Below are 26,799 nucleotides of genomic sequence, written 5' to 3'. Positions count from 1 at the left end.
TCTGTATTATTTTGTTCTCTTTGCTTAAATCATAATGCAGTACTCCCCATCTATTGTGGTATTCTGTATTTTATGGTTCTCTTTGCTTAAATCATAATACAGTACTCCCCATCTATTACCCATGGTTTTCAGTGTCCTTTTGTTCTCATGGCTTAAATCATAATACAGTACTCCACATCTATTACCCATGGTATTCAGTATCCTTTTGTTCTCATGGCTTAATTCATAATACAGTACTCCACATCTATTACCCTTGGTATTTTGTATCCTTTGTTATCTTTTAGTCACTTCATAATACAGTACTCGCATCTAATAACATGTTCATTGGAGCAATATGAGTGATCAGCTTTGTAGGTGACATCACTCTATAATGAGGCATCTTCCAACAAAGCTTTGTTATAAGCAGAATTAGGTTACCAGCAAGTGTGTTAAACATATATATCTTGAGTGGCATACTACCAAATTTAACCAGTTTAATGGAATCTTTGTGACCATAGATGCAGTATAAGAGGGGTGGTGGTATATGAAGGGGTTTTAAAGTGAGGGCCACTTGATAGATTCCCTAATATAAGGTGACCTTGCCAATATCACTGTGCCATAGTATAAGGTGACCTTGCCTATATTACTGTACCTTAGTATAAGTTGACCTTGCCTCTATCACTATACCCTAGTATACGGTGACCGTGCCTATATGACCATAAACTTATATGTTGAACAGTGTTAAAATGTTGAAAAATAGCCCAAACAATCCCGAATGACAGCTACTGGCATGCATTCTCACACATCCACTTTGGTTGAGCTGAAAATAAAACTCTGTGGACAATGGTGAGTTTTGTGAGTGATCCCTAAAGGTGAGCATCTTGGATCATTCAGCTACATGCTGCCCCCAACTTGATACAGAATGTAGTAGGGTACCCTCGTATCATAAGCAACAAAATGGACTTATATTCAATAACTCAAATCTGTGACTTGTATCAACCAGTAACTTAGACACTTAATAGTTACAACACCACCTTTTTACAATGACATCAGGGGTTATAGATAATTAGGGTATTTGCATATTTTATGTTGACAGTTCAAAGAAGAAAAAAAAATGAATAATACAATTTTTAATGCATTTAATTATGCTTAAGAATTTAATTTTAATGATTTTATCCAAGTTGTTATCCAAGTTCCATGATAACATTTGACCACTGTGAGAACACTCACTTGAATACAGCCATATAATCAAATGTACTCATCATTAGTCTGCCACTAAGCCATTTGATGCATTCAGAAACATGTGATAAACAATCTCAATGAATAAGACTGTTCTGTAGTGCAAGTATCTCGGTGAGTAAGACTGTCCTATAGTGCAAGTGTCTCAGTGAGCAAGACTGTCCTGTAGTGCAAATGTCTCAATGAGCAAGACTGTCCTGTAATGCAAGTATATCAGTGAACAAGATTTTGTCCTGTAGTGCAAATATCTCAGTGAGCAAGATTTTGTCCAGTAGTGCAAGAATCTCGATGAGTAAGACTCTTTCCTGTAGTGCAAGATCTCAGTTGGTAGGACTGTCCTGTAGTGCAAATATCTCAGGTGGCTCTCTACAGTTTCGTATTTTGCATAGTGTTTGAATTTTAAAGAAAAATAATTTCCCCAGTTTTCCTCACTGGTTATACTGGCTATTTGAAAAAGACATTGTATAGCTTAGGTATAGTTCAAAGAAGCTTTAATAACCTTTATTTTGGTGTATGATTGATGGATGTAATATGGGTTATAGAGTATAAAGCTTGGCCTTACTCCAAATGTGCACCTTTCAAAAAAGTGCTAGCTCCACTTGGTCATTTTCACTTCCTGAATTCAGAAGTAAATTGTATAAAAAAGAGCCAATAACTGTTTTTACATTTTATATATTTGGTAATTCATTCATTGCACTTTCAGAAGCTGGTATTATCTAGTCTGGCAAAATTCAGTTTCCATATTTTAACAGCTGCTATGGATAGTGTACTTTAGACTAATTCAGGCTGATTTTTTTTAGCACAAGAGAGCAGACATTTTAGTTAACAGTGTGCTTATATATGTACAGTTTCCAAAAGTACAGTATCCAAAGAAATATCATCACATTACATTAATGTAGCATACAGGTATGCCAACATTCTCTCCATTGTGCATATTTTAAATGCAAACAGTTTCACCTTACATATGTCACTCTGTCAAAAGTACATAATAACTGGTGAACGCCCCCTCAGTAAGACTTTGTCCTGTAGTGCAAGTATCTCAATGAGCAAGAATTTGTCCTGTAGTGCAACTATCTCAGTGAGCAAGAATGTCCTGTAGTGCAACTATCTCAATGAGCAAGACTGTCCTGTAGTGCAAGTATCTCAATGAGCAAGACTGTCCTGTAGTGCAAGTATCTCAATGAGCAAGACTTTGTCCTGTAGTGCAAGTATCTCAATGAGTAAGAATTTGTCCTGTAGTGCAACTATCTCAATGAGCAAGACTTTGTCCTGTAGTGCAAGTATCTCAATGAGTAAGAATTTGTCCTGTAGTGCAACTATCTCAATGAGCAAGAATTTGTCCTGTAGTGCAACTATCTCAGTGAGCAAGACTGTCCTGTAGTGCAAGTATCTCAATGAGCAAGACTGTCCTGTAGTGCAAGTATCTCAATGAGCAAGACTGTCCTGTAGTGCAAGTATCTCAATGAGCAAGACTTTGTCCTGTAGTGCAAGTATCTCAATGAGCAAGACTTTGTCCTGTAGTGCAAGTATCTCAATGAGCAAGACTTCACTGTAGTGCAGGTATCTCAATGAGCAAGACTGTCCTGTTGTGCAACTATCTCAATGAGCAAGACTTCACTGTAGTGCAAGTATCTCAATGAGCAAGACTGTCCTGTAGTGCAAGTATCTCAATGAGCAAGACTGTCCTGTAGTGCAACTATCTCAATGAGCAAGACTTTACTGTAGTGCAAGTATCTCAATGAGCAAGACTGTCCTTTAGTGCAAGTATTTTGAAGAGTAAGACTCTGTCCTGTAGTGCACATTTTTAAGATTTGTGATGCTCACAGCATACTCCATTGAATTTGAGAAAAACAGTTTCAGATTGGGAGTGAAAACCCAAGTATATTAAATTCCAATCTAGAGCTCTGCAACATGACATCTTTATTATTAACATAGGTATCTTCATGTAACTGTCCAATTTATTTTTCTAAATGCAAAAGCTTGGATAAGTTTTGAACACAGCCAATACCCCCACCCCATTTGCAATGTCCCAAAACAAATATTTTTTCCCCTAAATTATTGATTGAAGCCCATTTTCTAAGTCGTTATGAATGTCTCGTGCATTTCTACTGTACATTGCAAAATAGTTTTTACATTCATTATCTAAATATGGACTTGTATGCACCATATTTCGTGTAATACATTTTTACCCATGAGTTTTAAGTACATCATCATTCCATAAAAGTTGTAATGAAATTTATCATGTTATTGTCACCTTCTTCAAAATATGTTCCCAAGATTTTGATGTTATACGATTGACATGTGCAATACAATGTCAACACCATATATTAAATTTAAATTTAAAGTAGTAGTATTTCCAGCACACAAACGTTACTTTCAGTTTTAGACTCAAAACAATTGTGAAGAACTGAAAGGTTTTATAATCAATAACTCTGAAATTGTAATGGTTATAACATGATTCTGTCAAAGTGTGACCCCAATCATTGGAATGTGTTGTTGTTATGTCCCAGCACCAGTCTGTATTGAAAATATACAGGTAAATGGAATCAATTTAATTTTATCTCCTTGTTATCACTACCTGGTGAATATGAATTAGTATGGACCAAACATACCAGGGGTAGAAGGGGCAAATTTTCACTGTAGATGGAGACATTATTGAGCCATCAACAAGTCTGGTATGTACATTGGTACTAAGAATTCATCTATTTTATTGTGTTACAGAATTATTAGTGTTTCAGTCTTACAAAAAGTCATCTCATTTGATATCTTACTGCGATGAAAGTTTTGAAGACATGATAAAAATGGCATTAATCTTACATATAAATCAGTAATTTAGATTTGTTTTTCACATAGAAACGCCAAGTGCCCACATTTGTGTAATGACTAAGTATGGCTTTTTATTCACACAGAAATGCCAAAATGCCCACATTTATAATAGGCCTTTGTGTAATGAATATATAATACTTACTGAGGACCAGTATGATTGTATCTTTTATGTTGATTCTTGGCAATATTTCTGACATATGGTTTAAAAGAAAAGAAATGGGATGAAATGTTAAGTCACTCTCTCTCTCTCTCTCTCTCTCTCTCTCTCTCTCTCTCACTGTCTTGTATCAAACCCATGTTAATGGAAGTATGGCAGATCAGTCTCTTTTCTGACATCAACATTTTGTTAACAGTTTTGATTCAAGTTTTTCGTTTGCATATACATTGTGAAGTTTAGAAATTCATTATAAGACATGCATTCCCACTCTTTTTCCCTTGGTTTCAAGGTCATTCATAGAAAATTTGCATCAGATTTTGGTTGGAGTTTTATAATTTGAATTATTTCCTAACACATCAATGGTCATTTGAAAACAAAAATTGAACTATATACATTTCATTAACCTCCTTTCTTGGATATTTATTAATCCTGGAACATTTCACTTTGCAGATCACCAACCACCACCACCACCAAGTGATAACAAACCCTGAATATGAATAAATAGTTTTCTTTCTGAAACTGGTTCTTTTTCTCAATTCAGGTGATCTCTAGGTATTGAAGATGATGAGTCGAAACAGAGATGAATCTTCAGATGTTTTCTATGATGAAGGAGATTATTCCGTCAGAGATGTTTGTTCCCCAGTGTCAAACTATTCCACATACTCTCAGGAAGTTAAGTACATCTTCCACCCAAGTTACGGACAGGAACGTTGTGTGGAGGATGATTATTCTCACATACAATTCTCAAAAAGGAAGTCAGTTCAGCGTAAGGAAAGTTACGCAAGTCAGTGTAGTCAACAGAGTGTGCCACCCCCACCCCCTCCACGAACTGTAAGCACAGCATCGCATTTATCCGACTCTAGTCAGCAGTCCTATCCAACCCACCTTATGTCATCATCCGCATACTACATGCCAAGTAACTACCATCAAACAAGGCGGAAGACATGGTCACCTGAAGGCTTGAGGATGGGAATTGTTGGTGGCAAATTTCGCCAAGAACATCTACACCAGAGCTTTAGTAAAGAACATTTGGAGCTAGACCACGATTCTGGAGGACATATTTATGAAGAACTGGAGGCAGGACCTCCCAAGCTTACTCCAGTCAGTGGAATGCTAGCACAGGTAAATTGACTTCATTTCCGACATATTATTGAAAATGTGTTTATCATACTTGCAGGCATGTAATATGCACTGACAGTGAATAACCTAGTCCTATGTTTCCCAAGGCATTGGTAGATTATAGTTTGTGCTGTGTGCTCAGAAGTAGTGTAAACCATACATCTGTTTCTAGTTAAAGGCTTCAGTTTAGCTTTGTCAAGGTTACACTGCAAAAATATCTCCATCTGTCTCAGACTTCTTCTAGACTTTCAGCACTCCTTCACAATAAGACCCTTCCATAATATATGGCTCCTGTTGAAAGGCTTTTTCTTAATAAAGGGTTCGTGTTATAAAGCCCTTCCTTAATACATGGTTCCTGTTATTAGGTGCTTTCTTAATACATGGTTCCTGTTATAAGGGCCTTCCTTAATACATGGTTCCTGTTATAATACTCTTACTTAATAAATGGTTCCTGTTATAAGACTCTTCCTTAATACACAGTTTCTGTTATAAGGCCCTTTGTTAATAAAGGGTTTTTGTTATAAGGCCCTTCCTTAGTACAGATTTCTTCTCATAATGCTCTTTTTGAGCACATTGTTCCTCTTATAAAATCCTTCATTAATACTTATTTTTCATTCAGCTTCGACATCGAGAGTAGCTGTAAGTTGAGTGTGGAATTAATGCAGAAGATGTGAAAAGATGAGTGTTAAGGCAAATTAAATAGTAATCATTAAACAAAAAAAACACTCCAACAAATGTAAGGTTGTAACGTCTACAGTTATCATCTGCTTTAGCCATAGGCTAGCCATTTAGAATCGCAATTTGGAGTCTACCAAAAGCCATGTCTTGTTACGTTTCCTGGCCTCAGATTCACTGATGAATGGCTATCACATTGATTTCCTTTTGATGATAATTTATATTAACATATTAATAAATCCTTAGCCATACCAGTGTTTGTTTTTTTAACGGTAATTTTACCTGTAAATTTTCTGTATTTGCCTCCATATCTACATAGCTCTGGATCCGTATCATAAGCTGAGGTTGACTGCATACATTGCGTGTTAGACTGGTTACCTTTCTGTTGGTTAGTCTAGTTACATCTTAAGATGGTGAATCAATTTAGGAACCAGCAGTCTTACAATTAAATACTCGTGATGCTGTGAATTAAATGGTACTAGTATCTGCCAAATGGCTTTGATGTAAAATTTGGATTATACTTAGAAATTGTTCATGCAAAATTTGTTTGTTGCTGCATTATTATTCTCAAGTTCACCAGAGGGCAAATAGTTTTCACTTTCCATTTCTAAACATAACTTATAGTGCTGATGTATGATATACTTTATTATCAGCTGGTTACTACAAGGTGGTTTATAGTATACTCTGTGGTTCCCATGGACAATATTATAATTGGAGAGTTTTGTTCTATAGTTCCCATGGACAGCACTATAATGAGGGAGTGCTACTCTATGGTTACCATGGACACTGTCATAATGAGGGGATGATACACTATGATTTCCACGGGCAGCATTATAATGAAGGAGTTCTGCTCAATGGTTCCCATGGGCAGTGGTATATTAGGGAATGCTACTCTATGGAACTCATGGACAGTGTTATGTGGAAGTGCTGCTCTATGGTTCCCATGAAAAGTGTTTTAATAAGAGAGTGTTGTTCTATGGTTCTAATGGACAGTGTTATAATGAGAGTGTGTTGCTCTATGGTTCCCATGGACAGTTTTGTAATAAGAGTGCTGCTTTGTCGTTCTCATACAGTGTTATAGTGGGAGAGTGTTGCTGTATGGTTTCCAGGGACAGTCTTATAATGACAGAGCACTACTCTATGATTCTCATAGACAGCATTATATTGAGAGGTCTGCTCTGTGGTTTTCATAGACTGCTTTGTAATGAGTGCTACTCTATGGTTCTCGAAGCATTGTAATGAGAAAGGGCTGCTCTGTGGTTCCCATGGACAGTGTTACAATGGGAGAATGTTGCTCTGTGGTTCTTTTGGACAGTGTTATACTGAGAGATTGCTGTTCTGTGGTTCTTGTGGACAGTGTTAGACTGAGAGAGTGCTGTTCTGTGGTTTTCATGGACAGTGTTACAATGGGAGAATGTTGCTCTGTGGTTCCCATGGACATTGTTATACTGAGAGAGTGCTGTTCTGTGGTTCTTGTGGACAGTGTTAGACTGAGAGTGCTGCTCTGTGGTTTTCATGGACAGTGTTACAATGGGAGAATGTTGCTCTGTGGTTCCCATGGACAGTGTTATACTAAGAGAGTTCTGCTCTGTGGTTCACATGGATAGTGTTAGAATGAGAGAGTGCTGCTCTGTGGTTCACATGGACAGTGTTAGAATGAGAGTGCTGCTCTGTGGTTCACATGGAAAGTGTTAGAATGAGGGAGTCCTGCTTTGTGGTTTTCATGGACAATGTTACAATGGGAGAATGTTTCTCTGTGGTTCTCATCGACAGTGTTATACTGAGATAGTGCTGCTCTGTGGTGCTCATGGACAGTGTTAGAATGAGAGAGAGCTGCTCTGTGGTTCACATGGACAGTGTTAGAATGAGAGAATGCTACTCTGGTTCTCATGGACAGTGTTATACTGAGATAGTGCTGCTCTGTGGTGCTCATGGACAGTGTTAGAATGAGAGAGAGCTGCTCTGTGGTTCACATGGACAGTGTTAGAATGAGAGAATGTTACTCTCTGGTTCTCATAGATAGTGTTATAATGAGAGAGTGCTGCTCTGTGGTTTCCATGGACATTATAATATTAACAGAGTGCTGTACTTTTTGCATTCATTACAGAAAATATTACTGGTAAATTGGAAGTTGAAAAGAGAATTATTGAACATCACCTTGTAGAGAGAATCTGATTTGTACATGAACTGTGATGCTGTCTCTTTAAATGTCGTCTGGCATCACTTCTAGTTGTTATGCACTGAAATTACTTGTCTGTGGTTTGGGGAACATCTTTACCCTAGTGATACTAGGAAAAGTTAGGGTTTTGTTCTTGTCAGACCCTCATTTGATGGAGATTTCACAGAACCTTGCTTGGGTTTTTTTCCTCTAGACCCTCATATGGTGGATATTCCATGGAGCTATGCTAAAGTTTTTATTTTTCTCATACCCTCATGTGGTGGATATTCCATGGAGCTATGCTAAAGTTTTTATTTTTCTCATACCCTCATGTGGTGGATATTCCATGGAGCGATGCTAAAGTTTTTATTCTTTTGATACCCTCATGTGGTGGATATTCCGTGGAGCTATGCTAGATTTTGTTATGGTCATATAGGCTAAATATCTCTTCAGCATGGACTAATGCTACTTGTATTATCAGGATGCTATAGTTTATTTTGAAAAGTTAGTTTTATATATATATATATATATTTTCCATATACGTGTCTGGTAGATCAAAGGTTTTGACTGGCACATATTCTGCAACCAGACATCAATCTTAGGTGCTCTTAAATATTGTTATATTAACATATCGTTAATTCATTTATTCATGAAATTGCTAAATAAATATCTTAACAAAATCAGATTCAGAGGTCACTAGGTGTAGTTTACAGATTTATTCTTTGTTGGAAAGTCAGTGGTGATGATGCAGACCAAGCCTAATTCAAAGGTGACTAGGTCTAATGTATATATTGTTTCTGTCGGACAGTTGGGGGAGAGGGTATTGCCAGTTAAGCTTATATGGTCATTTTGTTTTTCGAATTGTTTGAATATTTTATAGCCATAATGGTTGGATAGTACAAACATTAAAGCAGTAGTATATTTGGAACAAAAAAGGACACATTTTCTGGTACATTTTATAATTGAATATGTTGGTTCTTTCTTTCTTTTACCACAATTTGTTCCGTTTCTTTTACAGAGGTGTATGGTTGCCATGTTAATTTGGGGGAAAATGTCTGGCAGGAGCCAGTAGAATTTCAGAATGTGTATGTTTGTGTGTGATAAAATTAGATATCTGTTTGAAGATACACCTGTAAAATAGTGTTCCTTTGCTTTGTATGTGCTATTGTACTTGACAGTATCATTCTTCCACAGCTTGCCTTGTTGGGGTATGTTACAAGCCCTAGAAATTACAGATGCCGTAAGGTTAGAAATGCACAGAGTTGTGTTGTATTTGCATTTATTTAAGCACAGATTTGTATACTTATTAATGGTGTGTGATATTATTAAATATTGGTATATTGCATTATGAAGGTGGCGATGAAACTATTGCAGTGTTAATTTCTTATATGGATATACTATGAGATTAAATATGGATATATTATGAGATTAAATATGGATATACTATGAGATTAAAAATTGCAATGTTAATTTCTTACATGGATATACTATGAGATTAAATATGGATATACTATGAGATTAAATATGGATATACTATGAGATTAAAAATTGCGATGTTAATTTCTTATATGGATATACTATGAGATTAAATATGGATATACTATGAGATTAAATATGGATATATTATGAGATTAAATATGGATATACTATGAGATTAAAAATTGCGATGTTAATTTCTTATATGGATATACTATGAGATTAAAATTTGAAAATGTTATTATGAAACTCCTGTTCCGTAAAATTAGGCCAAATAAAAAAGTATGTGTTGTTCTGGTTTCCTGGCCGACCTTTTTTTCTTCTTCTGCTGACCAAATGCAGACCAAACATGGTTTTATGCAAAATAACCTCAGATTTGAAGGAAAAAAAAAGGAAGAAAAAATTTGGGAGAGAAAAAAAATTAACACAAAGGGATGTAACTTTGATCAAAATTAAATTCAGGATGAGAAGGAAGCTTCTTTTCTAGTTTATGCAGTTTAAATCTGTTGAGACTCCACCCCCTTGTTAAAATCAAAATGTCTGTATTGATCTACACACCATAAATTTTTGTTGTCATTGTAACAATATTTTTAAAAAAAATTGGCCTTATCATTTTTTTCGCTTGATACACTTCTAATTGATGTGAGATTTGGGGAATCCTGAAGTGGGTGTACTTCTCTTGAGAACTTGGTTCATAGGAATTTCTTTCTCTCATTGATTTTGTTTTAGAATAATCAGTTAGTAAGGTAGACTGTTTACAAGTGACTTGAGTCACACCAAGTCTGGTTTTATGGTTTTTTAAAGCAAGAACCAAAAATGGCATGGTATTGTGTGATTTTTATTGTCATGCAAGCAGCTTTTCTACCAGTGATTGCAATTACTTAATTTCAACAAAATAAGATGTGTCACTTCTTTATGAATCAATATGTTGCAGTTACAATATCATTATTTTGTTCCATATTGCAGCACAATTTCAGTTCAGTTGCCACCCCATAGAATTTATGTCATTGGGCAGGCCTTATTTGTGCATCAGCCCATATATATGAATCGACCTGAACACACTTCTGATATTTGGGGACTAACAGATGGAGTCAAACTTAGCCTGTTTACTGTTTTCTTACATTAGCAGAGATTGTTTTGATATTATTAACTGGTATGGGTTTGGCAAGATTTACATGGTCAAGCATTCTGTTTACTTTGTTCAGTTTTACATGGTTACATTATTTACACGTATTTGTGTTTGGTTAATGAGTACAATTACTATTGTGTTTTGTGGCACAGATATGCTGTGTTAGTTGTGTATTACACTTAGAATAAATTCACATGAATCTTGCTATTACCAGGGTCAGATTAAGGCTTTGGGGGGTCCAGGGCACTTAAGATACGGGAGCCCTGATAAATCGCCAAATGCACCCTGAAGCCAGTCCTTAAACTGTTCTTTATATATGTATAATTAATATAGCTATAATAGATCTATAAAAGGTTTATTAGAAACATGTAATTTTATCTACGGCAGCATGGGGGGGATGTGCCCCCCTGTTCCCCCCTTAATCTGGCTCCTTGTAATATGCAATAAAAATATTGAGATGCCAGCTGTTGAAGACCAAGATCCATTCATGCAGTGTAGGCACAATAGTCCATTTTCAGTTACAGTCAGTTGCAGGTCTTATAAAAGGAATCAGTTTAATTTCTGCTTTAGATGTTGAATGATTGAATAAAGAAGAACAAGATTTTGTTTTTAATCTTTTCATTTTCTCTCCTCAAAGTCCTGGAATGCAACTTGGAGGTGTACTTTTACATAATTGTAGTCTGTCTGTCACTGGTTCATTTCCAAACAAACTAGCATTTGTAAGCCATGGGAACAGCTATCAATGGCCAGGCAGTATTGTGATATTACACACCAAGAATTCTTGTTCACAATAAGATGTCAGGCATTGCTTGTTCACAATAAGATGTCAGGCATTGCTTGTTCACAATAAGATGTCAGGCATTGCTTGTTCACTATAAGATGTCAGGCATTGCTTGTTCACTATAAGATGTCAGGCATTGCTTGTTCACAGTAAGATGTCAGGCACTGCTTGTTCACTATAAATCCTTGTTTTCTGCCCTGGTACCACAATTGTGTGGTCTTCAATTACACTGGTTTTTATTCTTTGTTGATTGTACATTTCAGATAAATAGAGAATACATGTAGTTTCTTCCCTTGTGTTAAAATTGGGTATGTTTCATTGTGTAGGTATAAATGACATTTTATTGAGTGTCAAAACCACGAGTTAAAATGTGTAATTTCTTGTACCATATGATGAATTATAACCAATATTTATGCAGGTAAACAAAATGGTATTTTTATTATAAATTCTAAACTTGCTCCTGAATCAAAGCATATATTAGAATTGATTTTCAGCATCTCATCCCTTTTCCATGGGTTCAAATCTGTTTAAATCATATTCACAGGCTGTCATAAACATATCATTGATTTAAGAGAGGGACAATTTTTGGATGACCTAATCAACCAACTTACATTTTTGACATTTTGTAAATTATTTTGTCCTTACTGACCAGAAAGCAAATCTGACTGAAGAATGCAGAACAGCAGGTTTCAGTAACATTGTCAGTTGTAGCCAGTTGTAGGAGAGACATAAACTGCATAGGGAAGTGGATGGTTGTCAGTTGTAGCCAGTTGTAGCACATAGGGAAGTGGATGGTTGTCAGTTGTAGCCAGTTGTAGCGCATAGGGAAGTGGATGGTTGTCAGTTGTAGCCAGTTGTAGCACATAGGGAAGTGGATGGTTGTCAGTTGTAGCCAGTTGTAGCGCATAGGGAAGTGGATGGTTGTGAGCAAAATATCTTGAGCAAAATATAATTTTCGTGGCTAGAAGGCAGTGCAGTTTCAATTAGCTTATTAACTCCTGGAGATATTTTTATTTTTATTTTTGCCAGAAAGTCGAGTAGGAAATGCATTTTTGGTGTTACCTCTGAGTACATCCAAATGCATATGCTTCCTAGAGATTTCGTTTAGCCATATGCCTAGTTATGCAAGACATGTCATTTTTCATTGGCTATTTTACTCGTACATGTGCAGAAGGATACAAGTTGGAGTTCTTTTGTTTCTCCTTATTGGACCCATCATTTTCACTTCCTGGCCACTTTTATTTGAAATCTCCAACTTATCCTGCTTTTTGCAAAGGTTCACCTGTGTGTATCTTAAATGACCTCAATGTTGTAGAGCTCAGAATTAGGGTACATCTAATGACACATGAACATGACACTAGTGGTTAATGAGTTAATTGCACTGGCTCACAAAATGCTTGTTTTCCTCGCAGGAATTATAACTTTTATAGGCATACACCATCAAGCATTTCCTGTCCATACAGGAAATTTTGTATTTTCACACTTTAATTGTATTTAAAATTTGTACCCTACCCCACCCCATAAATAAATATCCCTATTTTTTCAAAACCCCTACCACTACCAGCACCATCACCCAACCAATGTTCAGTTCTATAATAGACCCTACAGCAGTAGGCCATCTTGTATCTTTGTGTCTGAAAATGTCAATATGCAAGGGTCTTAATGCACACGCATTTCTTGGCTTATTACAAAGTTGAGTGCATTTTGCTTAATGGGAGAGCCAGTTATAACAGCACATACAAGTAAATGTAGATAAAAGCCTAGCACACAAAAGTAAATGTAGATAAATACATAATGCTCCCATTTTAGGTCCATTAGAAAATGTTAGAATTTGATATGCCAATTATATAGGTATATGCCAATTATATAGGTATATTACAATAACATTTTGAACTGCTAGGTCCCCAAGTCAGGAGTATTTGTTGCATTACAGGAAATTTGTTGAGAAATCTCTCACAGACAAGTGGTCCTGTCAATTATACACTTGTTATTTGCCAGGTACATTGCCATGTGTATTCACTAATAAGCCCTTGCAGTTATGCATATTTGGTTTGCCACAACAGTTGATTTATGGCAGGTCCAAATTGCTGAAGATTTGTCTTGGTCCTGTATACTTTATGTTGTCTTTACAACTTTCTTTCCCTATTACTGTTACTGCAGATAATAAAATTATATAAAAAATTCTTTTCATGATTAAATAAGAGCCAGAAGTCACAGCCTTACCTTTTTACATCCATTCTCTCTCAATCTCTCTCTCTCTCTCTCTCTCTCTCTCTCTCAGCCTTCATATACTTTGTGCAGCATCAGTGATGTCTTAATGGGTCATTTTAAGTTGCAAAGTAAAATTGATTTTACAAAAGCACTCAACCTGAAGTAGGCATCTATGACATCAGTGATCACATCCAGCCATAAACCTTGTAGACCTAGATGTGCCATCATATGTTATGCCAGCAGATCTTAATCTCCAACGTTTCTTTAGGCATCTATGACATCAGTGATCACATCCAGCCATAAACCTTGTAGACCTAGATGTGCTGTCATATGTTATGCCAGCAGATCTTAATCTCCAACGTTTGTTAACTTGAAATAATAAATAAATGGGCAATTACCCAGAAATGCTACTGTTTATATCACTTGTAAGTTTAACTGCAAAGATCCTGATCTGCTGAGTATAATGTGCCTGTGGATCAGGATCTATGTTGTTTGTTCTGCTGATTGCTCCAAAACAAACTGTACAGACCCAGATCTGCCTGTGCATTATGCAGTGGCAGATCTGTGTGTTCAGTTTGCAGTGGGACTTGTAAGCAAGTACTGACAGTAATTCTGCACAGGGTGATTAGATTTGGTTCTGTACCATTCACTAGTCAGTCACATCTTTTTTTCATGAACAACATTAAATTGTTGTTGTTGTTGTTGTTGTTGTTGTAAGGTTTAACGCCATTTTTCAGCACACAATAGGCTATACATGACAGCCAGTATTAATGGTGGAGGAAGAACCCGGAAAATCCAGGAAAGAACCACCAACCCATGAGAAGCTACTGGCAAGCTTTCTCACATAACCACATTAGCCGAATCCGAGACTCGAACCCACGCAGACAGAGGTGAGATGGCAGTGATCCGTAACGTAAAGCGCTTTAGACCACTCGGCCACTCGGGGCCCCAACAACATTAAATATCTTGGAAGAAACTTTGTGAATGAAATATTTTCAGATTTAGCTTCCTTGAAAAATTTGTATAAACTTTAAACTTCTGATAATTTTGTTGAGGTTTTGTTCATATAGATCACTTCTGTTGGTCAAAAATATGCATCACCGAATGATGCAATAAACTTTATTCACATGGTTCAATTTCAAGCATTTTCTTATATTTGTAATTCCATCCTGACTAGACTAGGGGAAATAAATTAGATTTACATGCCTCTGTAGATTTAATGACTTTTTTAAAATACATTTGTCAAGCTTTCAGCTCTGTTTAACACCACTCCAGATGTAAGTAGAAATTTAAGTACTATTACTGGGACATTTCAATTTTCTGGGGATATCAGTCCTTAAACAAAAGGAAGCAATTCATTTTTTGTCTCATCAGGACATCGCTTCAGTTTTGCAGGTGGAAGCGGTGGAATGCTGTCTATACTTGCACGCAAGCAGAGTCCAACTGCAAACAATGTATACCCTGATCTGCCATCGCATAATGCAACAGTAGGTCCAGGTCCTTGTTGTTTAATGATTAGTCCTGACAAACTGCATGTATGTATCCAGATCTAGCAACGTATTATGTAGTGGCAGATCTGGGTGTGTGTGGTTTGATCCAATATAATAACAGAGTAGATGCAGGAGTTGTGTGGAAGAGCGAGGAGCCATCAACATGTAAATTCGTAGTTTACTGAAATTTTGGGAAGCAGTTACTGTAGTTTAGTGGTTGTTTTGTCCAATTTTATTTTGATGATGAATGCAATCGTATGATCATGTCTCATTTTTTAATCTCCAAGCTTTTTTATAACCATCAAGGATATTCTCTGTATGTTTGTCTTTCTATCTATCTGTCCATTACCACTTTATCCTAATAAACCACTGAGTGAAAATTCAGGGAACTTCTTAATTATCTTGCCAATGGGGTATAACCATTTGCATGATGGGATGGAGGGATGGTGGTCATGGGGTCATGGAAGCACCTTAGGTTTACATTTGCACTGTTACTAAAATTAGGGTATTAATATATATATAATGTACTAAGTGCTTCAATTGTCAGACTACGAGTTGAACGGATATATATATATATATATATATATATATATATATATATATATATATATATGCACACACACACACACACACACAAATGTGGAGGTCTGGCTGTTTGTGAACAATTAGTGCTGCTGGCCTGTTTCATTACAATCTGGAAGCAAACGTAAGAATGTTGTATTCTTTATGTACTCAGGCATTTGTTATATTACAACCTGGAAGCAAACATAAGAATGTTGTATTCTTTATGTACTCAGGCATTTGTGACAAGTTCAAATGAACTGGTTTGATTGTGTGCAGCCTCATAATTGCTCCGTAAAAATATGTTGAATTTCTTCTAATTATATGTTTCCATTTTACTTGTTAAAGGTTTGATAAAAATCCTTTTCACTTCAAGGGAACTCTCGATCAGGGCTGTCTTGATTTGACCTTGCAGGGCCATCATGTTTTAATCAATCAACACGTAAGATGAGGCCAGTTAAAAATATATGTGTGGCTCTGAACCATATTTGTTCCTGCTGACTGTAAATTTCTTTTCTTGGAAAAAAAAATTGGAAAAGAAAAACTAATTAATAAAGGACATACATGTAACTACAATCAGAGTCAGATTATGGATGCAAATGATGCCTGTTTCTAGGTTACATTCCATTTAAGCAAGTCTGGTCTGGACAAAAAAAAAAACTATTTGTTGGCCTACCTACCCTAATGGTTTTTTAATGTAACCAGAACCATACATATCTTTTTTCATTTGGCATGATACTTCAAATGAATAAGCTATTACAAAAAAAGGGAGCAGGCTTAAGAATTTTTTTGTTGTTGATGTTAAATATTTTTAAAGAAGAAATCCTTACATTCGCATATTTTGTTGCTAGGTGCAAATATGTCAAAAGCAATGTGTACTTTTATATTTTTGTTTCAGATCATGCAGAACTGATATAAAACTTTTACTTGCTTGTTAGTAAATTCATTTTTAATTACTGAATGCAAGACCTCTCCAAAAAATAAATCTTGTGTTTTTCCAGTAATAAGGAGCTTACAGTGGCTTGGTTGTTAGCATGGTACAATCTGAAGGGTGTAGGTTCAAATCCTGCACAGACCATGCCATCTGAGTTACGTCTTTTGCAAGTTACTTTACTCTGATAGTCTTAGCACAGTATCCAGTGTAACCTTTCTTGTGTTGATGTGTCATTCAACACCAGTCAAATAAGCACAAGCTTTTGTTATGTTTGCTGTAACTGATTGAAGTAATGCTTAAAAAACATAAATCGGTTGTGGATATCCACAACCACTAGCCATACCCCCAACTTGCAACTAAGGGCAGAAAAGAGTTGTCATTGATGCAAGACAAAATCTATCAGTGGTCGATAGTAATTATAAACTCCTGCGAGAGATCCTGATGAAAAAAAGCATGGACATGGAAGTGGTTGGGGGGGAGAAAATGAAAAAATGTTTTATGATACATGGTATTTGTAAATTTATATTTTACAGTGTGCTAATTGCATTATATGTTGTCGAGAATGTGTCATAATAAGAGTTTCACCTGTGTCAATTTCACCTTTTCACCTGTGTCAGTTTCGCCTTTTCACCAGTGTCAATTTCCCCTAATGTTGACATACAGATGGTGACCTCAGGTTCAACCACAATTATCTCTACAATATTAAATCATTTTATCTAACTAGAATTAATTACTTTAGAGGAGGGGGGAATACTTCTTGGGTCTTGGTACCATTGCACACAAATCTCCAAAATAAAGATCAGATACTTCTGTTAATAAAAGCAAAATGATAAAACTTGCATAATGAATGGGCTGATATTTTGAAAGGGTCTAATTTATTAAGAACAAGAAGCATTTTAAAAGTCACTTATGGCATTCTTATTCACTAAAATACATTTACATTGTTTTTTCCCAACAGTTCAATTTTTAGACAGTCCTCCCCTGTGAATGTACATATAATGTTAAAGTCAGGGTTAAAAAGTGATTTTTATGACAGTAGAAAAAGCATGACAGGGTTTAGATTGAACCTTCTTTTTCTACTTGCATTTTTTGCAAATGAAAAAATTCTCTTTTTACAGCTAGTAGAACTCAGCACAGATATACCTGCAACATGCCCCTTGCTTGAATGGCACACCAAGTTGTACATTTTTTACCAAGCACCTTCAAAGGTCGGAGGTTTATGCATTCTCAAAATTACTAATGGTTAGATTGTTTCTAAAACTTTATATTTTGTGCTGCATCATGCATTAGTATCATTATGATGTGGCACTGAACCAGTCACGCTCACACAAGTGCAAGTTTGTAGTTCTTTACCATGAGTTCATAAACAATAGTATTCAATTATTTTATGTTTAGTGGATGTTCATGTGACACAGCTATATGCTTTTGGCTGTCCTGTAAAGAAATACTTGCAGAATAACTAATCATTGTAGACATTATTATAAATGTAACCTTGATGATCATTGGAGACATTATCACAAATGTAACCTTAGTGATCATTGGAGATATTGTCACAAATGTAACCTTAATGATCATTGGAGAAATATATATATATATATATATATATATATATATATATATATATATATATATATATATATATATATATATAGCATGATGGGGTTTAGATTGAACCCTCTTTTTCTACTTGCATATATTTATATATTTATAAAATGGTTTGGTTTGCAAGAGATATCCTGCTTCCCCATAAAAATACAATATTGACTAGTCAACTGAGTATAATCATGGGTACATACATGAATGGCCACAGTACTAGGCAGAACAGCTTGTCCCATGATATGGAAAGTCCATTCCAACACAAGTTTTGTTCACATATAGAGTTGTGCAGTTTGCAGCATGTTTATTATGCTGAATTTACTGTGTGCTTTAAAGACACCAAATGTTCATGATCTTGATACATTGTGTATAATTTCATTCAAAAGTTTGTAATAGTTATCATTCATCATTTTTTTCTTGCATATCATTTAGAGGAGGCAAAGTCAATGAATGGATCCATCCTCCTTTTGACATTATGCCACTAGACACTTCTCAGCCTGTCACAATGTTCTCTCTCACTATTTACTTGACATGTGGTGGAGAAGGTGTTAGTAATCCACAGAAAATGTTATTTGTTGGTTCTTTTGATGGATACTTTCACCACATCATGCATAGGAAATAGGACACACCATGGCAGCCAAACCAAGCTGGCCTGGGTAGGTACTGAACCTTGGATTACAAACACTTTACAAACTGAGCCACTGATGACTCTCTACTGATAAATAATTAGGAATCTAATAACAAAGTTGGTGTCCAACCATTTCATCTTTGTGTCTGATCTGTAAAAGATCAACCATGCCTTTAACTTGGCTATCCCTTCCTCGTCTGTTATTGTCAAACCAATATGTCTAAATGAGAAGAATGAGTCAGAAATAGAAAATGTATACTTCATAGCTAATTATCTCTTTATTTCCTTACATATTTGTCTACATCAAGAAATGATTATTTTTAAAAAAAGTGTTTACATACCATCTTGCAGATTGGTATGTATGTGTGTGTGTGTGGTTTAATGGTTCAGAAGCACAATCTAGGCTATGTAGTGTTGAGTAAGTTTAGGCACTCAAGCAGTGAATAAAGGTTAAAATGCATAAAATAATGTCTGATGTTTTAATAAACCTTACTCTTTTAAGAATCATAGGATACAACTCAGGGCAAAAAGACTGCCTCCATTACTTGTCATGAAGTTCAATCTAGTCTGCCTTTTGTGCCAGTGGAACAAAAAATTCTTTGATGACTCTTTCAGATATGAAATATTTGTCTACCCGGTAAAACGTCACACATTTTAAAAATTTCCATGCCCTCCATGTTGGCAGATGTAACTTTAGCTCTGTACCTGTAATGTTTACGATATGGGTAAATTACAATTTGTCTGAAGGTTTTGCTAGACTGATGACATTGCTGTTTGTTACTGGCTTCATATTCAGCTTACCAGTAAATGATAATCAGTCTTCCTGTATGCACATATACATCTTTACAAGAGGTGCATTGTGAACATGTCGGCAACATTTTGTGTGTGCAATTCACCAAGAATTAGAATGGATTAAAGTAATACATTCAACTGGAATCTGTCTATTGATATTTCTCTCATGCAGTAAGCCATTGGAACCAATGAAATCAACTTTTGGTTATTATTTCAGATGCATGACTTGCAATAACTGTGGTGACAGTGTCTGCCAGTCAAAATTTTGTAACCATTTGTATAGGATAAAGATAGCACAACGAAGAATACGTGATGTTAAGTTGTCATACTATGTAGTGATATAAAAAAGTTGTTTACATTGGCAAGTCATGTTTGCTTTATAAGTGTAGTAAATTTCTTGTGCAGTGATCAGTGCATGTAGAGAATTAAAAAGTTATTTTTTATTCAACTGGTTACCACTTCGATGGCCTAGTGGTTAGAGCATCTGCACTGGATGCGGGAGGTTGCAGGTTCAAACCCCAGCCAAGTCATATCAAAAACTTCTGAAAATGGTTCTAACAGCTGCCATGCTAGGCACTCAGCATTAAGAGGTTAGGACTGGTCAGCCTGTTGTCAGGATAGTGTCAATGGGTGGGACATTATGCTACATGATGCCCCATTGCTAGACATCACTATAAACTATCACACTGCAGACATCATAGCGATATGACTGAAAAATTGTTAAAGCTACATTAAAAATTCAAATCACACACACACACACACACACACACACACTTGACTGGTTATTTTAAAAAAATAAAATGGATTTCAGATGTGGACATATAGTTTTAAAAAAAATTAAGGACTTGTGAATAACATCTTACAATTCATTATGCACCAGTAGATAGATACCTGTAGCTATTCTAATTAGTGTATGTTTCTTAGAGATATCTCCTTTTAAATGAAGAAGTTAGGCTCGCAGAGGGAAATGTTTAGGCTTCCACTTCAGCACAATGAGTGGTTTTGATGTATAAAATAGGAATTATTTACAAACCTGCTTGATTTCATATCCTCGTTTGATAAGTGTGTATTGTTGATTTGGTGTCAATTTCAAGATTTAAATTAATACTAAATTGACACCAGCCCCGATGACATCTCTATCTTTTAAAAACACTTATTCATAAAAAAATTTAAGTTGATAGGTTACTGTATGTACTCGCTTATAAATGGAGTCCAGATGCAAATACCCAGATCTGCCAGCACATAATGTGCTGGCAGATCTGGCTCAATCTATTTTGTTAGGAGTAATCAGTACAACAAACAGCATAGACTCTCATCTGCTGGTGCATTACGTTAAGGTTGATGTACTGAATGACCCCTGACTAATGAAAAAAGAGGTAATTTGTATATTTTCTCAAAGATTAACTTTTTTCATCGAAGATAGCTTTAATTCACTGGCAGATAGATGAAGATAATGGTCTATCCCTGGGACAAAATGTTGACTTAAATTTCTGCTGGGACAACAGACTACTTTTATGAATTGATTTGACCTTCCCGTAAGGATAAAAACTTCTTCAGGTTCAAACCCAACATATTCACACCTTTGAGCTAGATGGACAGTGTGACTAGAGGAGAAGTATGGTCAGTACATGGAGCTATGAAGTGTTGACACCTTAGTTTACATGTGCCTTATCAATGTAGTTTGCATACTTAGAACAGTTACTGTTCATAAGCCTCACTGATGCATAAGGCAGGAAGAAACCATTGTTAGTTAGGAAACACTTGGGCCACTGATTATAAAAGGAAGATGACCAATTTATGTAGGAAATTCACTTGGGGGAGGGGGATGTGAAGGCCCTTATGACCAGGTTACCACATTGTACAGGTGACCTTTAGGACAAGTTTGAATGATATGTAGATCTGTGTACAAATAATTTCTTGTTTCTAGGCCAACTGCCAATATACAAAAAAAAATGCATGGTCATAAAATGAAATATGACCTTAATTTAGCTGCAACAAATTAAAATTGAAGTTCACTTTGTCTACATTCAGCAGAAATCAACAAAAATGCCAATTGAACTACAGCTAAAAAATGTATGCAAGTTAAAGAAATAAATCTGAAGTTTGGATCGTCAGTCCCCATACAGAACTATATTACAGGAATTCTTCTATCACTTCATACTAAGACATAGATGATGGTTACACAGTTTGAATTATGATGTTATTGCAGAAACATTTATTTATTACAGGTCCAGCACATCTGTGTGTAATTTTACATTAATTTCTGTTGGAATGAAATGTATTTACTGAATAAACAAAGATTTGTGTTTGGATGCTTGTCTGTGCTTTCATGTGTATAGTCGTCAAAACATCTTAAGAGTTTGGCACTCATTTTATTAGGAAACTTAAAGGTAACAGGGTGCCAAAAGTCTTATTGTTGTTATGTTCTTTTGACAACTTTGGATAATTTTACTGCTTGCATGGGCCACCTTTCCTTGACAATTTTTGACAGTACACTGTTGACCTGTACCAATGAGTGACTATTGGAACACCATGAATAAAGAGAGGGAACTCCAGCAAGCATGTTTGCACTTCACCTAGTGCTTATAGCACTTGACTTGTACAGTTATTACCATTCTCTTTGCTGACATTCATTACTGCCTGCACAGAATTAATTGCACTTGGGGGGAAATATTGTCAAATATTTGGTGACATTAGACTCAGATTCAGTGTTATAAAAATGCCTCTTGATTCCAAAATAAAAAATACTTGAATTTCTGATGTTTTGTGTATTCATGTGGGAGTCTTAACACGAATACCTGACTTTACTGTTAGAGTAGTCATAGCCTGTATTCAGTGAGTACTCAAATATTCATTGTGACGTCATCTTGAAATATTTATCATTTTCACAATTGATAAGTTGAGTCTGAAGTGACTACACTAAAAATTCACAAATTCTGTAAACGGATGTGACTAGTCTGTATGTCTTCTGTGTAGCTGATGTACTTAAGCTACATAACCCTTCTACAGAAACAGCGTATGACACTTAAACGTGCACACGTAGACTGGTCATGTCTTCTGCGTAGCTGATGTACTAAGCTACATAGCCCTTCTACAACAAAAACAGTGTATGACAAACATACACACACTGAACACATTTCATTTGCAAAATATGGACCCAAACATACCCATAGAAGCTGTTAATGTGTTACCTACACAGATAATGAAAAAAAAAGAATATATGGGAGAATTGTTGGAAGGGTATTTTCCAGGTATTCTCTGAACTATTTTCTTACATTCTGGAAACATATTTGCTTAGATTATTACATACTTCATGCAGTATTTTTGAAGCTAGCAGAGGGAAACATTGACACGTTACACCTTATCTACACCTTGGTGGATCGTTCATATAATTAAAACCACAGCATCCAATCAAAATCCAGCTGTTCAGATTTGAACACTGTTCCTTCAAGATCGAGATAAGGGGAGCACACAACTGGAATGGACTCATAAAAAAGCAATTTTCCACTGCTGGTCCGCATTTGTACAAATGCATACTTTCCCTCAAATCCACTTGTAATGACCTCTCTAGTATATGGTCATACTTTCAATGTTAAACGTACAAATTATCCTTTTGAAATCAGTTGCCGCCGTCATTTTTGGCCAACGTACAATGCATTTACATGCTATTGGTCAGTTGGCATTACATACTAAGGGAGACAACTCATGAAATCCAATAGATGTCACTAGGACAAAGCACTGAAATATCTGAATGATCAGCCAAGGTGTAGATAGGGTTGATTCATCAGACCCTTGGCATCCGAAGATGTGATAGTCATAATGTCTGAATAAGATTTTAAAATTATTAATGTTATGGTGATTCAAAAAAAAAATATATTGAACAATAATAAACATCAAAAACCTTAATCTTATATGTGAAGCATTTATTTAATTAAACCAGGTACAAAATTTAGAACTTTCGCTTATTTTCATATATTTGTTGAAGAAATGCTATAAAAAAGAAACAAACCTTTAACAGTATATTCTTCTTGAATTATCGAGCATCTTTATACTTGAATCGTTTGAATGGGAATAAAATGATTTCCTAATGGTGGTAATGTGACAACGGCAGTTATCACAAAGTTAGCATTTTGTTTTTTTCTGCCATAGGAATATAATTTAAATTAATCCCTTTTTAGAGCCAGTTTTTTTTTCATGGCTGTTGTCTGGTCATCAGGTTTGGTAGAATTTATGGCCTCTAAATGACACTACATATTGTAAAGGGTCATCTCAAAGTTGGGCTGTCTGACAACGTGCATGAAATAGATAAATGATACAACAAATACTTGAACAACATATTCATATTCAGATATTTGCCAGAATATATTCTTTAAGCACAAATTGTACCCATGGTACACCATGCCATTTTTTTCAAATGGACATTTGTACACAACCCTTTGCATATTAGAATAGTTGGTTACTTAAGTACAGAAATGTCACACTGAAAATTAATTATGATAAAGCCAACTTAATTACTGTGGCAATCCGAGTCTTTAATAAAATTATTATGGCTGATATAATATCTAATGTTTCTTGCCCCAAAAATCTTTTTAGTATCTTGGTCATGGGGAGCTTTGGTTGGTAATACATCCAACTTGTAATTCAATGGTCAGGGGTGGGGTGGGGGTTGGTAATATATCCAACTTGTAATTCAATGGTCAGGGGTATGAGGGGTTTGGTAATATATCCAACTTGTAATTCAATGGTCAGGGGTGGGGGCGGGTTGGTAATATATCCAACTTGTAATTCAATGGTCAGGGGTGGGGTGTGGGTCTTATGCCTGTCCAGATGACTCCATAACTTGCCTGCTTCAGTGTGTCATTGGGAAAGGCACATGGCTTCCATTTCCTTGGAATGATATGGCCACTAATGTATTAAAAGTGTCATTAGAGACCAATCAACCAGCCATCATCTTGGTCATAAATGAAAGTCTTGGCACTTGTCATACTGTTTTACATGATGTTTTTGTTTTCCCATCTAGGTTATTAATTATTAAATGATAGAATTACACAAAAATATTGAAAGAAGAAATATCCCTATTTTGGAAATAAGGATTAAAATCTTTAAATGTAAAGATTAAATTGTTTACACAAAATAGGCATAATTGGTTAATATAAGTCTGTATGTGGATGACAGTATTTATGAATTTATATTGACTGTAACCTCTCACTTACAAATTTTTGAAACAAAAATCAGAGGCAGAAAGTAAATTGCAGTTCAGTGAGTGCACTTGAAATTCACACACTTCATATGACCTTGCTGTAACTGGTAAAGCATTAGATCACATTACACCAGGTAGACAATACACAAAGTCTACAATCTTCCCTTCAAGTCAACTTCAAATGATAAGAAAACTGATAAGAGCTCAATGGAAAGTTACAAAATTCAATTAACACCACTATAACTTTTCAAGATATTACCAAATCTAGACATAAGACCTAAGGTAATTAACAGTGTAGCAAGTACAGTAAATCCACCATGTAGAGGTTTTAGTTTTGCAACATGGCTTTAAGTGCACTTTTGGATCCCATGTGGTCCTTGTATTTGATATAATATGATGACAGTTCTGTGCATTGCTGACCCCCTCCCACAATGTATGTTGAAAGTTTATTGTAGAAACCATCAAACAAACTGGAGTGAAATGACATCCATTCTAAGCTAGCCTTCACCCAGTCTCCAAAAATTGCCCTTTGTAGAGAGAGAGAGTGAGTGTGTGTATGTCCTGTTATAGGGCAGTTTTAACACCGAAGATCGAATGTCATGTAGATAGCATATGTGGAAGTAAAAATGAAGACTCTGATGCTCAGAATAATTTCATAAGGGGAATCATTGCTTACGCATGAGGAGTCCAAATCCTGACATGGAAGGTCTGAGACAGGTGATGCTGATAATAATATCAGTTTGAACTTTCTTGAACAAACAAAAACTGGTATGGATATATGCAACTGTTTTCTCTAAGTTACTACACATTTTGATCTGGGGGCCCACGCCTTTTTCCATTTCTGGAATGAACACTGCCTCTGAACTAGTATTAAAGTCTGGTTATAACTATTAAAACAACCTGCATAATATATTCCCGATAGCTTGACAGATTGGAGGTTGGCATGTTTGGGCCTTTAGACAGATGGCTTGGGAGGAAAAATCCTCTTGCCATAGAGGGGCGACCACATTTGCAGATGCAAAGTAATTATGAAATGTACATATTGCTATCAGTATGTAACTTTTCATTTTCAGGCTACTGCATTTAAAACAACCTTACTAAAAAACCATTTCTATACTACAATTTTACACATGTTTGGGGTTTTACAACATAATGACACAGGGAGCCTATCTAATGCCAAGGCAATATGTTGTTGTTTTGGATTTAACATTTCCCAGGGCAAGACTGGACAAAAACTGGCAGCTTTCTCACACACCCACATTGACCTATCCTGAGACTGAAACCCATGTGGACAGAAGTTAGATGGCCGTGATCAGTAACGAGGAGCACTTTGGACCCCCCCCCTCCGGGCAGAGTCAAGTGCTTTGCTCAAGGACGCATCACAGTAGCTGATCTGATGGTAGGATTTGAACCTGTGTACTTTCAGTTGTATATCTGGCATGCTAACCAGTGAGCCACTATGGCAACGCATTTCATACTGACTTGCTGAGACATGTATATCTACGTGGCATTGAACAAGGTTGATTACATAGGTCTAGCCAACCAGGAGTCAACACAACAAGAAAAATCAAAACAAAAGTCTAATCTCTATTTATGATTAAAATGGCAATTCTTTGAATTGTTGCCTGAAGTAAAAGATAAATTTCTAGCTGAAGGGGACTTTTAAAGGAGACAGTGGTTGATTGCAGGTAATCAAAGGTTTTGGGGTTGGGGTTGGAAAAAGTTTTGTATGCGGGATTATGTAGAGATTAGGAGAAGCATGAATATGGATGTTTATTGCCTGCGGTGAAAAAGACTTAGATTGCTATCCGATCTATCAGCATATTTCTGAAGAAAGCGAGAAGTATT

General features: G+C 35.8%; 1 protein-coding gene across 5 annotated transcripts in view; it reads left to right on the top strand.

Annotated features, from left to right (window-relative positions):
- Window positions 1–26,799, top strand: part of LOC149795775 (leucine zipper putative tumor suppressor 2 homolog) — a 142,908-nt gene that overhangs the window by 59,326 nt on the left and 56,783 nt on the right. For 4 of the 5 annotated variants that reach the window (XM_089965697.1, XM_089965698.1, XM_089965696.1 and 1 more), the window contains exon 2: window positions 4,743–5,323. In XM_089965697.1, coding sequence (XP_089821823.1) covers window positions 4,763–5,323 — 561 coding nt within the window. In that variant the 5' untranslated portion in view covers window positions 4,743–4,762. Of the gene's footprint in view, window positions 1–3,842; window positions 3,894–4,742; window positions 5,324–26,799 lie in introns of those variants that run through there. The other variant, XM_089965701.1, reaches the window with a different exon arrangement.

The sequence above is a fragment of the Sinohyriopsis cumingii genome, chromosome 7 (genome assembly GCF_028554795.1).
Source record: "Sinohyriopsis cumingii isolate HCF-2022 chromosome 7, ASM2855479v2, whole genome shotgun sequence".
Lineage (NCBI taxonomy): Eukaryota > Metazoa > Mollusca > Bivalvia > Unionida > Unionidae > Sinohyriopsis > Sinohyriopsis cumingii.
This window is presented reverse-complemented; position numbering and strand designations above follow the sequence as displayed.